This window comes from Myotis myotis, unplaced genomic scaffold (assembly GCF_014108235.1).
Source record: "Myotis myotis isolate mMyoMyo1 unplaced genomic scaffold, mMyoMyo1.p scaffold_m19_p_7, whole genome shotgun sequence".
NCBI lineage: Eukaryota > Metazoa > Chordata > Mammalia > Chiroptera > Vespertilionidae > Myotis > Myotis myotis.
This window is the reverse complement of record NW_023416379.1, coordinates 30,322,089-30,342,216: the sequence shown is the minus strand read 5'-3', so window position 1 is coordinate 30,342,216 and position 20,128 is coordinate 30,322,089. Positions and strand designations below refer to the sequence as shown.

The window sequence follows — 20,128 nt, the reverse complement described above, 5'->3', positions numbered from 1 at the left end:
ATATTTATGAGTGCTGTTTATAATATCAGAAAATTGAAAATAAGCTAAATATCCAAATTTAAGGTAATGGTTAAATAATTTGGAGTAATTCACTCAATTAAATAATCTTTAGAAAGGAAAAGTTATACTATGTGACAACAGAGAGGAAAACGTATTACACAACATGTTAACTAAAAACAGCAGAATCAAACTTATATAAATATAAAAGTAAACAAAATCTTAAAATCAGAGACATGGAAAAATACGGGAAGGTAGCTTGAACAGGAGCTAGATTTATGAGTTTTTTTTACTCTCATTTTCTACATTACTTTTAATGTAAATATGTAATTATTAAAACATATTTTGAAGATGTCTACAAGAAACATGACTTCCTATCACATAGTATCATTTTCAATGTAGGTCAGCATGAGCTCTTAATAGAGTCTGCTGCCAAGAAAGTTGTTTAAAATCACACAGAAATAAAATTTAATTAATTAATTTTTATGAAAAGTGTATAATGATTCTGTTAATAAACATAATATAGATATATTTATTTAAAAGAAAACAAAATAAGAAAGTATAATTAAATCATCTTAAAAGTGACTTTTGCCCCAAAGTTATTTAAACTGAATAATTTCAGATGCTAGTTAATTAAAAGGCAACATACTGAAACAAACAAACACTGGCTCAGTACTCACAGGTATACAATATTCCACCATTGGATAATGTAATTTATGACCTTTTGCTGTTCGACCCGAAAAAAAGCAACTCTGGCAGACATCATAGTTAAAATGCTTTAGGCTTCTATACCTAGAGAGAAGAAAATAAAATTATAAAGTTCATTGGCTTGAATGCCTATATTTAGTCCAAATCAATCATTTGTGGAAGGAATTTCATTCATCCAAATCACTACAAAAGTATATTGGCCACAAACATGGAATTTGCTTAGTGACACTGGACATCGCTCTTCATTTGCAGAATCTTATTTTGAGGAGTGAAACTCTAAATTTTAAGTTTCAGAATGGAAAATATCTCCCAGATCTTCCATCTACCAGAATGGCAGGTAGTAACTAAGAACATAAATATATTCATATTTACAGAAAAAAAATAATAAAGAAAAGGACTAAGAATGAAAATGGAAACAAAATGTAAAGGGTATGTGAGATTAATACTGTAAACCATTAAGTGCTGAGTAGCTTCTAAAATGACGTGCAAAAAGCATTTGCAAATCGATCTCAAGAAAATAAATCAGCATATACTACTACATCCAGCTTATTGTGGCAGGGAAGCAACCTGGTCTGAAACATTCACCTACACTAATATTTCTTGACCTATGCATGTCTTGACAAATATGACTGACATCTTGTCTTCTAAATGGAGTTTGTTTATTTCTGAACACTCCATGGCAGAAGGCCATTCTCCCTTCATTAGTACCAGACCCTTGTACTATTAGTGGGTGGTGTGCCCTGTGAAAATGTTTTCCCGTCTCTCTTGCTGATGGTGGTGACCAATGCAATACAAGTCAAAGTCACTGGGTGGGATATCAAGGGACTAACTCAGTTGGGAAGAAGCATGGCCCCGCTTCCTCCTTCCTGGAAAATGAATCTGACATCAAGAAAAGAAATTCTGACAGGGGGAGATAAATGGTGATGGAAGGAGACAATTTGGGATGGTAAACACACAATACAATACACAGATGATGTATTGTAGAACTGTATACCTGAAACCTATGTAATTTTATTAACCAATGTCACCCAAAAAATTCAATAAAAAAGTAAAAAAGAATAATAAGAAGAACAGCTATTCTGTTAGCATGGGGTGACCTTGAAAATGGAAGCCACGTGTTAAGGATGACAGAGCATAAAGCCAGAACTATGAAAAGGGGATGCCGGTCAAATGGTACAAACTTCCAGTTATAAGAAGAATAATTTCCAGGAATCTAATGTGTAACATAATGATTATAGTTAATAATACTATATTGTATACTTGAAAGTTATTAAGAGAGAAAATTTTAAATGTTCTTACCAAAAAAGCAAAGTGGTAATTATGTGACATGATGCAGGTGTTTCCTAACAATATGGAGGTAATCATTTTGCAGCAAGTATATCAAATCAACATATTATACACTTTAAATTTACACAATGTTATATGTCAATTTTATCTCAAAACTGGGGATGTGTGTGTGTGTGTGTGAGGGGGGGGGGGGGTGTGGAAGTACAGTGGACCCAAATGACAGGGAAGTCACCATTCAGTCCTGGATTTCTATCTTAGGACTTTTTTTTTTTTTACATGAAAATAAACTAAACTTCTAACTTGTTTATGCTTCTATTAAGCAGCTGTATGTAATCCTAACTGAAACAATTCCCAGTTTACAAAACATTCTGCAAATCCAAGATTTCATTAAAATTTAATTTGGAAGTAATTACAGAAAGACTCTAGCAGGATTTGTAAAAGTTCAGGGAAAATAAATGAAAAAAATATATATATATATATATACAAAGTGGTAGCAAAGTCAACCTGGAAAAAGTTGACATTATTCTACAAGGCCCATACTCTTTTATATTTAGTTCTGGAGTTGGCTTTCCATTCTTCCTTGTAGCTCAGAGAAAGAGACAATCCTTTACCTAAGAGCTAAAGGACCCATTCTGTCTCAGCCCTGTTTTATTATTGGAGTTGTTCTTACATTATTCTTTCCATGGATAATCTCTGTGCAATCATTAAGTTGATTAGTTTGAAGGAACCTTTGCTTAGTCTCACCTCTAAACCAGATATCGACTCTAGGTCTGTTTCTCCTCTGTTTAGAAATTAAACATTTTAAATGGACTACATTCTCAAAATAGGACATTGGGAAAATATATATGCAAGTAAAAGGAAGATGATAACACTGACATATTTACTTCAAGTTAGAGCTGGACTCCTTGAGCCAGTTGTTTGCACATACTAACCCCCTTATTTTTCTGAGCCTGAGATGTGCCTTCCAACCTTATCATGGCCTGGAAAGAGTTCTTTTTAAAATTACCAGTGACCTCCCAAATCAAAGGTCTGTTCTTACATCTGATGTTTGGAATCTCTAACATCTGTTGCATCTCTAACATCTCTAACATCTCTAACATCTTTCTAAAGCCCTCTTTCTGATTTCTACAACACTATGATTCTTCACTTCTCTTGAGAACTCTGATCATCTTTCTTGTCTTGCCTTCTGCTGAGCATCATCACTGTTCAGGCTTTTCAATAAACAGTGTAATATCACCTATAGGCTGGCCTACTATCCCACTAATGTTTATTAGTTTCGGTAATAATAACAAGAGCTAACATTTATTGACTGCTTCCTCTTTTTGTGATAGGTACTGCCCTAGTCACTTTTCATACATTAATTATTCCCGGGAGGAAACGCTCTCTGAATTTGAAGTTGAAGATACTCAGATTCAGGAAGGCCAAGTAATTTATCCAAAGTCACACAGTCAAATGGTAGATTCAGGATTCAAACCTAAGCAACCGGACTCCAGAGCTAGTTCTCAATACAGCACCTCCTGCACATCCTGCTATAACCTTGATCTCTAACCACCTACCTGGTCAACTCCACATCTTATATTAGAGACATCTATATATAAAATTTACATTAAGTACCTAAAATTCAATATTTAATATCGTTCACCTATTTATTATAATTGCTCTTTCATTTGTCTCTTATGAAATATTTCAAGTTTATTCAAAAGCAGAGAGTATCCTATATAATAAAAGCCTAATATGCTAAGTGTCTGGTCAGCAGTTTAAACAATCAAAGCGTAATATGCTAATGATATGCTAAGGCTGCTCAACCATTCATTATGACATGCACTGACCACCAGGGGGAAGATGCTCCAATCAGTAGGTGAGCTTGCTGCTGCAGTCTGGTTGATCAGGACTGAGTGAGATGGGCCCAACACATCCTGGAGCCTCCCATGGTCCCTCCCTGGCTGGCCAACTTCCCAAGTCCCTCCCTCGACCTGGCCTCTTGCAATCCAGGACTCCTCAGGGATGTCGGAGAGCTGGTTTCGGCCTGATCCCACAGGTCAGGCCAAGGGACCCCACTGGTGCACGAATTTGTGCACTGGGCCTCTAGTAACATAATAAATATCCATGTACCCACATCTCAGCTGTGTTGAATCATAATGTTATGCTACAATTGTTTCAGTTTTTTTTCTACTTAGGAAATAAAACATTAAAAGTACAATCAAATGCTAATAACTTTTAGAGTCTTTTGTCCTCTCCTTCACTCTGAGAAATCCCATCACTCCACATCTCCCTGGGCTATAGCATGGCTGTATGTAGCAGGCTTTACATAAGCCAGTCTCTCCAGATCAGTTTATCTGGATTGTTCCTGTGATTTCACATTACTTTTTTATATAGCATACCACTTTTGGTCTAATAATCAATGTCCTAAATCTATTGTTCTGTTCAATATCATCTAATTGTTTCTTAATGTCAAATCTCACCTCTTCTAAAAATCTAGCCTGCTTTTTTAAAAATACCATATTGACTAAGAGCATGAACTGCAGAGTCAAAAAGATTATATTTGAATCCAGTTTTGTCTTCACTTATTGGATATCTGGCCTTGGGCAAGTTGCCTAATCTCTGAGTCTTAGTTCATTCATGTGTAATGTAGAGATAATCCTGCCAATCTTCAGGGATTTTATGGAGAGTAAATGAAATAACAAATGCAGTGTTTGAGCACAGAGCCTGACATACAGTAAGCACTGGAAGAATAGCAGTGATTATTAGTGCTGATGGTTATATCTTATTTGGACTATCTTCCTACTCATAGTTTGCTACATTCCAGCTATTCCTTTCGTCTCTGTCTGCCTGTCTACCAGGTGCTTTAAACTTAGCCTCTCCAAGAAACCTGCTGCATATCAATGGACCTTTTCCATCTTCCTCACCCAGGGTTTGCCCTCTGACTTCCACTGGCTGTCAGGCTCATGATGATTCTGCCTCCCACTGACTACCTGCCTCTCCATCCTCCTAGACTGTACAGCCTCGCTGGCACCATGCACTCAGAACCTTCACACTCTGGACTGGCTTCCCCGCATACCATGCCTGGAGGACAGGATATTTACACTCAGGTTCTTAGTCTGCCATTCTCAGAAAATGCAACAATACTCTTCATACAAACTATGCTGGTAAAGTCAGCCAAATGACAGCGATTTGTTTAGTCCAGCACTGACACTGATACTATATACAACAAAACCAATCCTGGCCATGCCGATTGACCCTCCATGAGCGAAATCACCATCTTAGTTATTTCCTCTTTCAGAATGAGTGAAAGGCACATACAGAACCTTGAGTTCCACTGCTGAGTAGTCTTGCATTTTTCATAATTGACTTCCAAATCCAACTGGGATTACTTTCTATATTCCTTGCGTAAGAGAAACATATATATTCTAATGCATACTTATCATAATACAAGGAGGTGAAAGGACTGTGACAGTCAAGACACTTCATCGTGGGGCCAACCTTTAACCCTATACTCTCGGCTTTGTGGCCACAAACTGATGAATTTGACACTGATTACACTAACGTGCAGTGGTGAGCAGTGCTCTTTGTGTGCGGGTAAACAGGGTTAATCTACTTCACACCAAACTTGGTAGAAGTAAAACAAAGTAACTCCATTACTTTACTTCTCAGTCGTTATTTAAATTTTGCTCTGTGCTTACCAAGTTTGACCCCAAAGGCCTCAGAACATCACCCAATCCCATCAGGGTCATATATGTATAATGATTTGTGCAATTATCATGCATGAACATTTCTATGAAATATGTAATAGAAATTCAGAAAAGTCTCTGGTTCTGGAGAAAAATAATATATATTTTTAAATTCTTTATTGATTAAGGTATTACATATGTCTCCTTTTCCCTCCATTACCACCCCCCACCCTCAGCACATGCCCTCACCCCCCTTTGTGTCTGTGTCCATTGATTATGCTTATATGCATGCATACAAGTACTTTGGTTGATCTCTACCCCCTCTCCAACCCTCCCCTGCCTTCCCTCTGAGGTTTGACAGTCTGTTCAATGCTTCTCTGCCTCTGGAGCTATTTTCATTCATCAGTTTATGTTGTTCATTATATTGCAAAATAATATTAAAATAATAACAATAAGCTTCATGTACTGGCTATAGGAAATGGAATTTTAGCCAGAGTATGCTGAGCATCTCATTTATTTAGAAAGCAAACCCCCCAATAGGAATGAATGGAAGGGATGACAGACATACACTGAGCTGACATCTACAGAATAGAAAATCGTCTCCTGCCACCGTCTGTGGTAGATCTTACCTGAATCCAACAATTGGACATTCTTTACAGATGTTGCATTTGGCCTGATGTTTTGCAGTTTCAGCTGCTGCCACTCGATGTAAAACTGGCAGCCAAACCATGGACTGTGGTTCTAGACGCATCCAGTCTATAAACTCTTTCACACTTATCTCTGGCTTGTTGTTATTCTGGTGAAGAAGCAAATACATTAAATGTGAAGAAAATTTATTTATTTAAATTGCAGCAAGTGTTGCTGCTTCATAATCTTCTGAAAAATCTGTGCTCAATTAAACATTATGTACTTCTTTCCACGTCAGTTAAATCATAAAACATTTAAGGTTCTTCAAGGACAGAAAATTCTAGAACTTAAAAAGATAAAAAGCAGCCCTCGAAAGTTTGGCTCAGTGGATAGAGCATCCACCCGTGGACTGAAGGATCCTGGGTTTGATTCCAGTCAAGGGCACGTACCTTGGTTGTAGGTTTGATCCCTGGCCCTGGTTGGGATGCATGCAGGGAGGCAACCAATTGATGTTTCTCTTTCACATCGATGTTTCTCTCTCTCTGTTTCTCCCTCTCCCTTCCACTCTCTCTAAAAGCCAATGGAAAAATAACCTTGGGTGAAGATTAATACCAACGGCAAGAGAGAGAGAGAATGAATGAATATTGTCATATAGGAAGAAGAAAAAACCCCAGTACTTTCATATAATCAGATTAAAAAACAAAAAACAAAAAAACCCTGCACTATTCTAGGTATTCTTTTCATATATGCTTTAATCCCATAAAATTCACTCATCTAAGACAGTAAAAATGTGTGAAAGCAAAAACTCACTAATTACTTTCCAAAAGTGAAGGCCATTATAAATGGTACATAAAAACGGTTATTTTTGTGTCCTGCTCCAGTCCTGTTATAACATCACACTGGGGGCACAGTACTACGAATGTTCTTGGCAAGATTTCAAAATTTATAACAAAATGTATGAAACATCTTAGTCCCCTTGCAAATATTAACTCTCTTAACATCTTAATTTATTTTCATATGTGCCAAATTAAATTTGTACCAACATCTTTCTTCTGTTGTTGTCTAAGTCATTCTATGAACCAGGACATAGGAAATTACATTTAGAATTTTCAATTGGTATTTTTTGTTCTCTCTAAAACAAGAAAAATGGCTATTATAAAACGTAATAACCCATAACATCAATTCACCTTAAAAAGATGGTGTGAGCATTTTTTCTCTTCAATGATAAATCACTGAGTATGCTTTGAGAAAATATCTGTAGGCTGTACTTTAAGCAAACGTATGGTATCACTAGTAACAGTTCTAAAATGCTTTATATATAGTAAGCATTAAAAAGAAACTAACATGCTTTTTCCAGTTTAACATCAACAACTTAGACCAGTATAAAACTTTGTGTATCATTCTCCTTCTGCACATCAGTTCTCAAAGAAAAGACCTTATTTTAATAACATGTTTATTTTATATATGTTTTAAAATCTTGCCTCCAAGGAACTCAGGGCTGAAATATTTATTAAGTAGCTGTAATATTCAAGGCACTGTGCATAAGGATACAATAATAAAAAGGTAAAAATTATCCTTATTCATGAAGCTTAGATTTTTATGAAAGAACAAAACTGAACAGGCAAATATACAATTTAGTATGTAATTATAATTGTAATGAGCACCCTAAGAAGGCAGAGGTGACACAGGTGAATAAAGTAAGACACATAACCTCTTCTAAAGAGGTCAGGGAAGGGTTTTCAGAGGGTTTCAGATTTAAGGAAAGATCTAAAGAATAAATAAAGATTGGTGATGAGAAAAGAGTTTGTGGGCAGAAGATATGGAAAAACATTCTGAACAGAGTGCACATGACCAAAGGCACTAAGGCAAGAATGGAGGGACTGAAGTAGTGTGGGTGGAAAGCAGGGAGCAAGGGGACAAGTGACACAAGATGAGGCCAGGGCAAAGGCAGGGCCACATCACAGCAATCCGACAGCACGTGTTAGAGAGTTTGGATTTTATACATTGAGAAGCAGCTATTCTTGAGATGGTAGCTATTCCTTGAATCAAATATGCCTTAAGAAACAAAATACAGCCGGAACCGGTTTGGCTCAGTAGATAGAGCATCGGCCGGGGGACTGAAAGGTCCCAGGTTCGATTCCGGTCAAGGGCATGTACCTGGGTTGCGGGCACATCCCCAGTAGGAGATGTGCAGGAGGCAGCTGATCGATGTTTCTCTCTCATCAATGTTTCTAACTCTCTATCTCTCTCCCTTCCTCTCTGTAAAAAATCAATAAAATATATTTAAAAAAAAAAAAGAAACAAAATACAACTTACTGAGATGGCACCCAATGTCCTCCACCATTTGGCTCCAGCCCAAGTTCCCTGTCCCATTTCTTGGAACATTCTCAAAACCCTTCCTCAATACACCCTGTACACCAGCAATCCCGTGTGTTTACCTGTTGGAAGCAGCTGCGGACACTGGGTTCAATATTGCTGCCTCCAAAAGCTGCTACTTCTCCCAGCTGCCGGGGGATCTGGATGGCATCGTGAAGTAAAAGGCCCAGCTGCCGCTGATCACACATTTCTGTCGGTCCTGCCACTTCCTTAAAGAGATCTGCAAGGAGGAGAAGCAAGAGGTCAACTTCCAACTGCCCGAAGTGTTCTCTTATGTCTTTGGTGATGGGGATTGAACAATGAAGATTAAAAAAAAAAAAAATCATGGGGATGTGAATCAATTAGTCGTCTCCTGAATTCTGACAACCTTGATATTCTGTGTGTCTGTAATCAGGGCTGGTTAACCACATGCTTCTGAAAACAACCTCCTATTGTATGTCAATACATATAAACAGACCAGTAACTACAAATTTCCTTTACAAATGGTACAATAAATACGTGTGGGTTTCATTCAGTGGTTTCAGTAAGGATTTCCCTTCTTATTGAAAAAGACAGTGAGCCAAGACAAAGCTTCTCAAGACTTGTCAAAGGAATAAATGTGCCGTAAGAGCAAATCTTTACATTTTAACGATTTGTTTACTAAACGTTTTGTGTTCACTCCTAAATTTAATATTCTATTATAGACATATGTATATATTTACTTCTTTTAAAGATTATTATACTCAAATCTATTTTATATTAAAAAAACTTTAAGAAGTGCAAGGAAGCGTCTTTTATTTTTAAATGTATAGTTGTTTTTTTATTTAGGCCCAATCAGTCTCATTCCTTACTAGCTATAAAAATTATTTTTGTTTTACTTCACTTCATGTACTAAAATACATTTATTCAAATTTTAAAGACATAGTAACAAAACTCATGCTTGCTTTCATAGTTCTTTAGGCTTTTAAATTCATTAAGAAAACTCCAATTTATTCCATAGCTTTCCTGATTCAATAAAATTAAAACTCTTCTCTCCTTTCCAGTGTTTGCTTATCTTCCACTCACCACTTTAAACATTTTGAAGATTTAAAATTATTAGCTTGTTCCAAGAAATAAAGCTAATATGCTTAAATAAGTTACTTTAGGAGGGGGGAGAAATTTCATGAAAAAAACCACCCACTTTGTTATAGAAACTAATACTTTTTGAAAAGAAATTTCCAAGTTCTGAAAATTCATAATCACGAAAACTCTAAATGTTTTTCATGTGAAGTTTCCAAGAACAGAAGAAAGGGGAGTAAATATTTATTGGATCCCACAAACCATAAAAAACCACACTGATAAATGAACATCAGATCAAAATGTATATTCCCTTTATTTTAAAGGAGAATAATGCCAGATCTAACACTGTCAACGGTGCACTTTCAAACAACTAAACCGGGCTCAGTGATATTTACATAGTAATTATCATGAAATATGACTTTAATTATAAGTATACATAGGGAAAGCAAATTTAATTACGATAAATTTAATTTTTATTATCATTTGTTCACTTAAATTTTATTAGAGTTCTACTTGTTTCTCTTCATTTGTCAAAAATAAGATGATCATGGCCAGGAAATATTTGTCCAGGATTCTTACTATGAAGATCATTTTAAACTTGTTCCTGGGAAGAGGCCTTTTAGTTAAATAGAGTTAATGCACATGCATAATAGTCTGTACAGAGTAGTGCACGTGTTCAACAAGATCAATCATGTCCAACTTTCCTCTTTTGAGACTTGTAGCTATATTGCTATGCCACCATTAAGCTAAAACTACACACAAAACATAAAAGGTTAATATTAGCATTAGAAATGTTGACATGTTTCTAAATTTTCATAAATGTTCACATTTTTGATGTCATAGCCAGAAATAAAAAGGAGTGTAAGAATGTGGGAATGGGTTAGAGAAAAGTCACAATTTAAAACCCAAGATCCAATAAATTAGCACAGAAGAGATGTAAAGGCCGCTGAAAAGGATCTTTGTAAATGTGTTTTTGATGAGGCAAATGGGCCACCAGCTATAAGCAGGAAGGCCAGGGTGTTGTTTGAATCTAATGAAGGGATACTCTCAGGAAGGCCTGAAGAGAGAGGGAAGTGCCACCAGGGTAAAAACACCTGCCCCATCACTCAGCTACTAAATGGCAGAGCTGAGGTTTGAAGGCAGGTCTCTCTGGCCTGTGGGCCTGTTATTTTCCAAATGCCAAGATGCCCTTCATTTAATTATTTGTCTAACTATGTCTATAACAGTTTTAGTCTATCTTGATAAATATATTTAAGTATTGGAAATATACAGAAATAGAAAAGGCTTAGGTTTTAGAGTCAGAAGACTCTGTGATCTAATTCTAGCCCCGCAATTATTGTCACTGCAGCCTTTCACTAGATTTGTAACCTATCTCAGCATTAACTTTTTCATCTGAAAAATGGAAATCACAATGCCTACATCATTATGGGATGATTATTCTCAGAATTAAATGAGATACAACTTGTAGCTGGTTCTCACTCTACCAAGGCACCTCACCTCTTGATCCTATTATCGGTGTTTCATTACACACAAGTCCACTATGTATTAACACCCTCAGTGTAGCCTGGACATGTAGAGTAAGGGTTAAAAAAATGGAAACTATTGTTACTAGCCAATCATATAAAGTAAATCTCCAATAAAATGATCATTCCCATTACTAAAAACACTATTAGTATAAAAATGGTCTTACGTACATCTGTATTTTTCTTCTAAGAGACCTTTAGAGAGAGACATCAATCCAATCTTCAGACTCTGCACTCTAATTTTTCCAGTCCGACCCCTGAAATTATAAGAATCTCAATGTCTTACATGAATTTAAAACAGTATGTGAAATATTTCTGAATATCTATTTTCTTGAGGGTAAACCATTAAAAAATAATTGCATCTTAAAGCTCTGACTTTTCTATTCATGTTTAATAATTAATGTTAAACCTACACCATAATTTCATTACATATTTTAACAGTATGTTTGACCTGGTCTTGAAAAATATATAGCCTGAAGTCACATTACACAAAATATATAAACTAGGAAGAACAAATTAAGGCAAAATTAAAACTTTAACTATAAAGCTGAAAACATATAATTTTTACAAATACTATGAGTTAAAATCTATTTATTAATAACTATAAAAGATTCAAAATAGATACATATAATATGCATGTGAGTTGATTCAAAATAGATACATATAATATGCATGTGAGTTAATTCAGCAAGATATATCTAAGATCAAAAGTTAAAAAAATGACTGAAAAATCAGCTATATACTGAGAGCTTCTCACTGCTGAATACTCAAATACTGCATGTATTGCCTTTATTGATGTGGGTCTCTGTCCATGCAGTTTTTGTGTTACTATTGCAATTACACTAGTTATGGTCTTAAACAGATAGGTGTGGAATCTCTATTTGGGGAAGTATTCAGCTATAATTAAATTTAAAATGTATTAATTAATCAACATGAGAAAATAGCTTTACACTATACCAATGAGAGACCATTTCAATTTTACTTATAAGAGGACTAAAAGGAAAAAATTATTTTATTTTAAAGCAGAAAGTTGTCTTATTCCATCATTTATCAAAGAATTACTGGGCTGTCTACCAAATGTTAGTTGCTATACTAGATCCTGGGGATGGGGAAAGTAAATGCAGAAACTATAAAAATTAGCAATATGATGCTCCTTGCTATGGAATAGAACATAGTCAAGAAAAAAGTCTTTATTGCTGTCTTTACATTTCATGTTAAGAATCAGTTTTCAGTTAAATTGTTGTTAATTTTCTTAAAATATGTTTTCAATTTACAAATAAAGCATATTTAAAACCTATAAATAAATTTTTACATAATTATATGAATACATAACATTTAGTAATTCATGCTATTCAAAAACAAGCAAATATTTGTATTATGGAACTTTAATTTTAGGTAGTCTTATTGTCAAACTGCATTTAAGTCTTGATCTTATTGATATTTTTACTATTAATATTAATTGATATCTTCCATTCACAAATTGTAAATACTCTGGTAAATTTTTGTGTACATATCATGACATATAATAAAATGAAATTTTAAAAAATGCTTAGGTATTGCTATAATGTACTTTCAAAACCATACCTCAATAGCCTAGAGTCTATATCTATATTAAATCATACCCAACAAACTTCTTGAACCTTTACTATGTATGTGTACAACATTCAGAATTTCCCTATGAAACAAGTAATAGATTTAAAAAATAAATGTAACTATTATAAGCAGAATTTCTAAGTTAATATATATATTTCAGTCTCTTACAATTATAGAAATATCTTAAACTGCTATGCTAGAAATTTTGCTTCTACTTAATATTTTTAGGTGTTTCCTAATTATCATATGAAAATAGACAATGTTTCTTTTCTTTCCTCCAGAAATCAGGAAATTTTATTCTTTGGACATAATCAGACAGTAGATTTGCAGAAGATAACAAAGGGCTGTGTTGATAGACTAGTACATGAATATGCCTAAGGACAAAGCAATCCCTTATGGGGAAAAAAAAGATCAAAATGATGGGCATTACAGGATGACCTCCAGTCTGTGGTGTCAACAGAAGAAAAGAAAATCATCAGGAAGACTATTGAAAATGTCAGTCATCCATTCATCACACCACCAACAGTTATGAAGGCTTACGATGATCCCAGCATTGTTCTACATACCACAGGGACCACTACAAAAGTACAAGACACAATTCCTACCCATGATATGCTCACACACTAACTGTGGGAGTGAGACAAGGAAACAACTAAAGAATCATAAGAAAATACAAAACCCACCTTTATGTATGGAAATAATCAACTATAAGTTAATTGTGGCTGACTAATTAATGATTGCTGATTTGTCTAAATAGTCCTTAGCATAACAACATTTGATTAAAAAAACGTAAGTTGGACACTGGAGCATGACATGGCTCACCTATCCCAAGTAGGAGGAAGTATGACAGGAAAAGCTTAGGAAGAGAATAAATAGAGGGAGGTCTGTGAGTGCCAGTGACAAGACTCATTCAGGTGGTAAGGACTTGCATCAAGGTTAAATTGTTGATAAAGTTGTCCAGGCGACATGGGGCAAGCTAACGCAGGGCTTTGATGTTAAAAAAAAAAAAGTATCTGGGTTTGTGAGGCAATAGGGAGCTAGGAAAATTTATTATTGGGTGACATAACCCAACACTTAAGTATTTGGTTTCCTGATAGCTTCATAATTAACTCCTGACATTAGTTTAACTGGGAAGATATGCACCATACAATTTATATCTATCTTGGAAAAGTGGGAAAAAATAACCTCACACTGCAGCAAGTGAGGTTAATATTTTCCGCAGAGACAAAAGCATTTGAACCAAATCTTCTATTACTTTAAATAATAATTTAAACAATTTTGATTTCCATTAAATGTAGAAGGAAGATTTTGAAATTAAGACTTTTTACCCTGGGAAGATAAAGACTGAGTGAGGCTGTGAACTCTTATAAATGGAATCAATTTCATTTCTATTATTTATGAAGACCTTTCTACATATTAGTTCGTTTGGCCTTCATAGTCACTTATGTGTGGTGATCCAAACAGATGTTTTATTGCAATTTTTCAGATGAGAAATTAAGATGTCAAAAGTCAAGTGGTTACCAAATCACACAGCAACCAGAATAAAATATTTTCATTCTTATTATCCATAACAGAAGAAAACATTTTTAAAACAAAATTTAGAATATTAGGAGAAGGGAGAAACATATGAAGACTTCAAAGAAACAGTAAACGTAGAATAATTTCTAAAGTACTATTTTTTCTTAGATATGGCAATATGGTAAGAATAATTAAGCAATATTAAAAAAATGAATATTAGTGCTATACCTACCATTAATATGCAATAGGTGGCCAAGGATAAATTGTCTTGTCTCACTGGGTCAGTTTCTTAATCAGTAAAAGAAAGAGGGCAAAATGGTAGGTCCTCATAGTCCTACTTCTAGAATTCTATGATCTGCTGTCTGATTATCTGCTGTCTATATTTCAAGAGCGGGCTGAGTATACTTCAAGAGCTGCAAATGCTAGTTCTGTCTGCATCATACTACACAAAGTAAGGCAGTCAACGCATATGGTTCATGAATGAATGTCAGACAACTGGATGAATGAAAGGGTTAGATCATGGCACCATTTCCAAGGTTCAGAGACTTCTTAGGGTCCATTATTTTCTGGTGCATTGGAAGGAGTAGATAGAGAGTTTCTATCAGATTCTCAAAGGGAACTAATGGTTTGAAAAGAGTTAAACACTCTTGTTTAGATACATGAATAAGTCATAGTTATTAGAGAGATTTGGGCAATCAACTCAGGCCATCTGACACTATTGTCATATAAGAGACCATGTTTTTTTTCCCCCAGGTTAATTCACGATATTTCTCCAAGATAGAAAAACTAAACAGACTAGACATCATTCTGACTCACTGTGGTCTTTGCTATATTTCTTTGACATGAAAAGGAGATATATCTTAAAAGCTTTTTTCCCCCTTTTAATGGAAAATTTCAAGATATTGTCTTTCTAAATAAGAAACAGTATCTTAGTAGAGAAGTTCTCATGTGTTCACATTTGATGGTGGGAAACAGAAATATACAAACAGATAACTTCCTAGAATATGACATTTCACACACTGCTTCCTTCCCAACTAAGTGACAGTATTCCCTTTGGGCTGTTCAGTGTAAACAGCATGTATCTGTGTCATAGGCTGAATTATATCTCCCTAAAATCCATATGTTGAAGTCCTAATTCCCAGTACCTCAGAATGTAAGTGTATTAGGAGATAGGATCTCTAAAGAGGTAATTACGTTAGAATGAGGCTATTAGGTTGGACCATAATGCAATTTGTGTCCTTATAGGAACAGGAGGTTAGGACACAGACACACACAGAAGAAAGACCATGTGAAGACGCAGGGAGAAGACATCCACCTATAAGACAAGGAGAGAGGCCGCAGAAGAAACCAGCCCTGCTGACATGTTGTTCTTATACTCTAGTCTCCAGAACTGTGGGAAAATAAATTTCTGTTGTTTAATCTACGCTGTGGTACTTTGTTATGGCAGCCGGAGCAAACTCATACAGTGTGTTAGAGCCACAGTCATTGTCGAGGGTGTTCATTCTTTAAATATGGTTCAAGATGTGCACCTCTGCCATACCCCACAGGGCTTAATGAAGTTCCTAAATATGCTATGAATTTAGCCTTCTTCCTGGGATGTAGTTAAAACATCTAATTGGCCAGCTATTTTGGTGAATTTACTATAGAAAATGTCTCTTTTGGAGGTTTAAAAAATTGAAAATCGACTTAATAGTTCATAATTGCTAACAGTTTTATTTTGCCATAGCAGGACAGAGTTGCATTAAAATAAAATGTATTATAATATATCAGACAAGGATATAATAAATCCCAAATTCATTATGGTAATTGAGATTCATGCTATCACTTCTCAAGGAATTTCTTAAGAACACTCAAACACACAAAGGCTATTGGGTTACTTAAAAAACTTTATGATATTTGTGAATATTGAAAAAGAAAAGATTTTTCTACTCCAAAGTATAAGCAAACTTTAATTAAATCATCTCTAGAGCTATTGTCATCATCACTTATTTATACAGAATCAGCTGTTAAGTGTGTGTACTTATGAACTATCATCTATCTTCTTTTTCTCTAAACCTAATGAAAGGCTGATAAACACAAATCTTCATACAGCTAATTAATGGAAAGAGAACTTTCAGGGTGTGAGAGAAAAACAAGAGTCCTCATTTTCTTATTTCATCTTCGCATATTTTAACCCCCTACCAGAAGAATGAATAATTCCTCCTAATAGTTCAGAAATGTCAGCACACAGCAGGTCTTTCTAGAATTATTTTACAAATGCACTGTCACATTCAAAACCTCAAGTTAATGGCAATTGAGTTATTCTGGGAGTTGAGAGTGCTCTTTATGTAACAATGAGTACCTAATGAAATTACAGATATTAGTGCCCTGCAGCATAACTTACTTAAAAGACCATATACATACATAACCACCTTTGCAATAAGTGAAGCTAATACTAAAAGAGATGTAAAATGATTTTAATTGCCATTTGATTGCTCTTAAGTTGTCACACAAAAATCACAGATTATTATGAGGCAGTAAATTATTTTAATTCATAAAAATAACTACAAAATATTGTCTTTAAAAGATACTATAAGAAATTCCAGAAGAAGGAAACTGAACTTACTTAAATTAGGTTTCCTCTAGCATGATGACAAAACAAAAAACAAAAGACCCTACAAATCTGACAGCTTTTGTAATTAAAGCAAAATCTTAAAATAATGGATGGACATTCCTTTTTGTTTTATTGTTGGTTTATGGCTCAATTTTTGGAAAGTCATTCCTTTGCAACAATTAACATAAATATTTCCACTGGATAAAGTACTTTGAAAGCACTTTTAAGATTTGCACTTTAAAAATGTATGTATTTTGTATTATTAACATGTCATTCAAGAATTGTACTTTAATGGGAAAAAGTAAAAACTTACGTGTCATATACATTGAGCAACCAGTTGAGACACATATCCACACAGAGCGGAACATTGACCAGATCTTTATGCAGCTGTTCAAGGCCGTCGTAAGTTGTTGTCAGGCAGTTGATGACATCTGGAACACTAAGGAGCTGGTCATTTTGGTTCAGCTTGTGCTGTTTGAAAACTTCATTTGTTGTATTCAACTCTAAGAGATCCACTAATCGGGTGAGAGAAAGGAGTATGTACAGTCATTACATTATATAACAACACTGGAACAAAAACATTTCTAGTCTTAAGTATTTGTCTTGTTCTTTAAGAATCTATCCTTTTTAGCTATTTTCAGTTTTTAAAGTAATAAATAGCATTTCCATCCTTACATTTTTAACTTCTTCTTTTATCTCCATTTGCATTATTTTGAATCTGAGCTGTCACTTTTCAATATGATCCCATTTTTCACTCTTTAGAATATCAATTCTTCCTGCTTTCTTTTTCTGGCTATTTTCCCTCCAACCTCTTTCTACTCTTAAATATAGAAAGGCTTAAATCTCTAAATCTACTCCAAATGGTAGGAAGCCCACATGTTACATTGCTTTCCTTCTCTTAATTTCAGAGAACAGCCTGCTTACTACCCTCCCATTTCATCCTTTATGCCACTGTCAAACTACTAAGTTTTAAACAATTTCTCAACATGTACATAATAAGGTACAAAGTTGATTAAGGAGGTTCAGTTAAAAAAAAAAAGAAAAGACAAATAAGCTTTGCACTATGCATAACAGCATGAACATTCCTCACAATATTAAGAATAGAACTGCCATATGATCCAGCAGTTCCTCTTCTAGGTACTTATCCAAAGAATATAAAAAACCTTAATCCAAAAGATATATGTACCCCTGTGTTTATTACAGCATTATTCACTTATGTCAAGATATCGAAACAACCTCTGTGACAACCAATAGATGAATGAATAAAGAAGATTTGGTTTATATACACATATAAAATGAAATACTACTCAACCATAAAAAGATCAAATATTGCCATTTTGACAAAAATGAATCATGAGTTTATTATGCTAAGTGAAGTAAGTTAAAAGGAAAAGGATGAGTGAAAACCATATGATTTCACTCATATACAAATTATACAACAAAAATGAAACAAATGAACAAACAAAACAAAAACAAAGGCATAGATGCAGACAACAGATTGGTGGTTACAAGAGGGAAAGGGGAGTGGGGTAGGGCAATAGGGGTAAAGGATGTCAAATATATGTTGATAGATGGTAAATAGACTTTTGGTGGTGAACATACTATAGTGTATACAGATATCAAATTATAATGCTGTATACCTGAAACTTATATAATGTTATATACATGCCACCTCAATAAAAAATTAAACAAACAAACATGTGCTGTAGAAAACTAATAGTCTTCCACTGCCTTCTGAATGAAGCCTAATCTATAGGGTCCTCATAATCTGGTCCTAACTTTGTTTGCTTTCCATGATGCTTTGACATACAGTCAACTTGTAGCCAGTAAGGATTAGTGGGGGTTCACAGTAAAGGCTCCCATCCTTACTCTTCATGTATAAAACATCTTTAGTGGGCATGGCAGTTGCTAGAGCACAGACAGTGGCAAAGAGGATAAGGCGGAGCCCCTGCTCTCAGTCTGAGAAGGAGGACAAGCAGACTGATAACTTGACTAAAAGGAGGAGTGAAAGTACCCCAAGAGAAGAATACATCAATTTCTATGAGAGCTACTCCTGCTCAGGAGGTGGAAGGACAACTGGAAAAGGCCCCTTGCGAAAGTGGGTATGAAATGGGCCTTAAAAAATAGAGAAGATAGCTCTGGCTAAGTGGTTCAGGTGGTTGGAGCATTGTCCATACACCAAAAGGTTGTGGATTTGATTCCAGGTCAAGGAACACACCTAGGTTGCATTTAGAACCCCAATCAGGTGAGTTTAGGAGGCAAGTGATGGATGTTTCTCTCTCACATGGATGTTTCTCTCTCTCTCTCCTCTCTCTCTCCCCTCCCTTTCTCCCTCTTTTCCCCTCCCTCTAAGATGGATTAATATATCCTTGAGTGAGGATTAAAAAAAGAAAAGAGTAGATAGAAGAGACCCATGTAAAAGAAGGAAAGAAATCCAGGAGGATAGAACTGCTTGAGGAAAGATAAGAATTCACAGAATTCTAAGGGGCTCTCCAGAATGACCAACAGCAGTACAGATGAATGGTGTGGGGCTTACGTATGAGTGGTATGTGGTTACCATCAGGCAGACACATGGAGTTCTAGGGACCTGGCACACATTGCCCAAGGGGAGGCCCTCAAAAGACAGGATTTTAGACAAAAAAGAAAAAATATTAAATAATCTTTATTTTATTTTTTTACAGATGTCCCCTTCTAGCCCAAACCTGCCCTCTGGCTCAAACCTTCACCATACTATTGTCTGTGTCCATGGGTTAAGCATATATGCATACAAGTCCTTTGGTTAATCTGTTCATCCCCATCCACCCACCTGCCTTCCCTCTGAGATTCATCAGTCTGTTCTAATCTTTCTTTTAAATCAATGTTGAGTCATTCATTAACTAACTGAAAATAGGGAAACATAGATTATCAAACCACCATGTAATTTATATATTTATTAAGTGTGGAGATGATGCTTCTAATTCTAAACAAATGCGTTTAGAAAATTACAGAATTTAAGGTCTGCTCATGGAACTTACTGCTTTACAAATATCTCCATATTTTTAACTTTTAAGATGAAAAGAAATCAGCTCAGGGGAACTTTTAAAAATAATGTAACCAACTAATTCATCTTTGCCAGATGCAAAAATGTCCCCTCAAAACATATAATGATATTTTGGACAGTTAATTAAAATGAGCAGCTTCCTTTGTATTTAACCTATTTT

General features: G+C 35.1%; 1 protein-coding gene across 12 annotated transcripts in view; it reads right to left on the bottom strand.

Annotated features, from left to right (window-relative positions):
* UTRN (utrophin) overlaps positions 1-20,128 on the bottom strand; it is a 443,932-nt gene that overhangs the window by 39,797 nt on the left and 384,007 nt on the right. For all 12 annotated transcript variants that reach the window (XM_036316081.1, XM_036316083.1, XM_036316082.1 and 9 more), the window contains 5 exons: positions 17,242-17,443; positions 11,396-11,481; positions 8,726-8,883; positions 6,290-6,456; positions 678-789 (listed from right to left, as the gene is read on the bottom strand). In XM_036316081.1, coding sequence (XP_036171974.1) covers positions 678-789; positions 6,290-6,456; positions 8,726-8,883; positions 11,396-11,481; positions 17,242-17,443 — 725 coding nt within the window. The remainder of the gene's footprint in view (positions 1-677; positions 790-6,289; positions 6,457-8,725; positions 8,884-11,395; positions 11,482-17,241; positions 17,444-20,128) is intronic.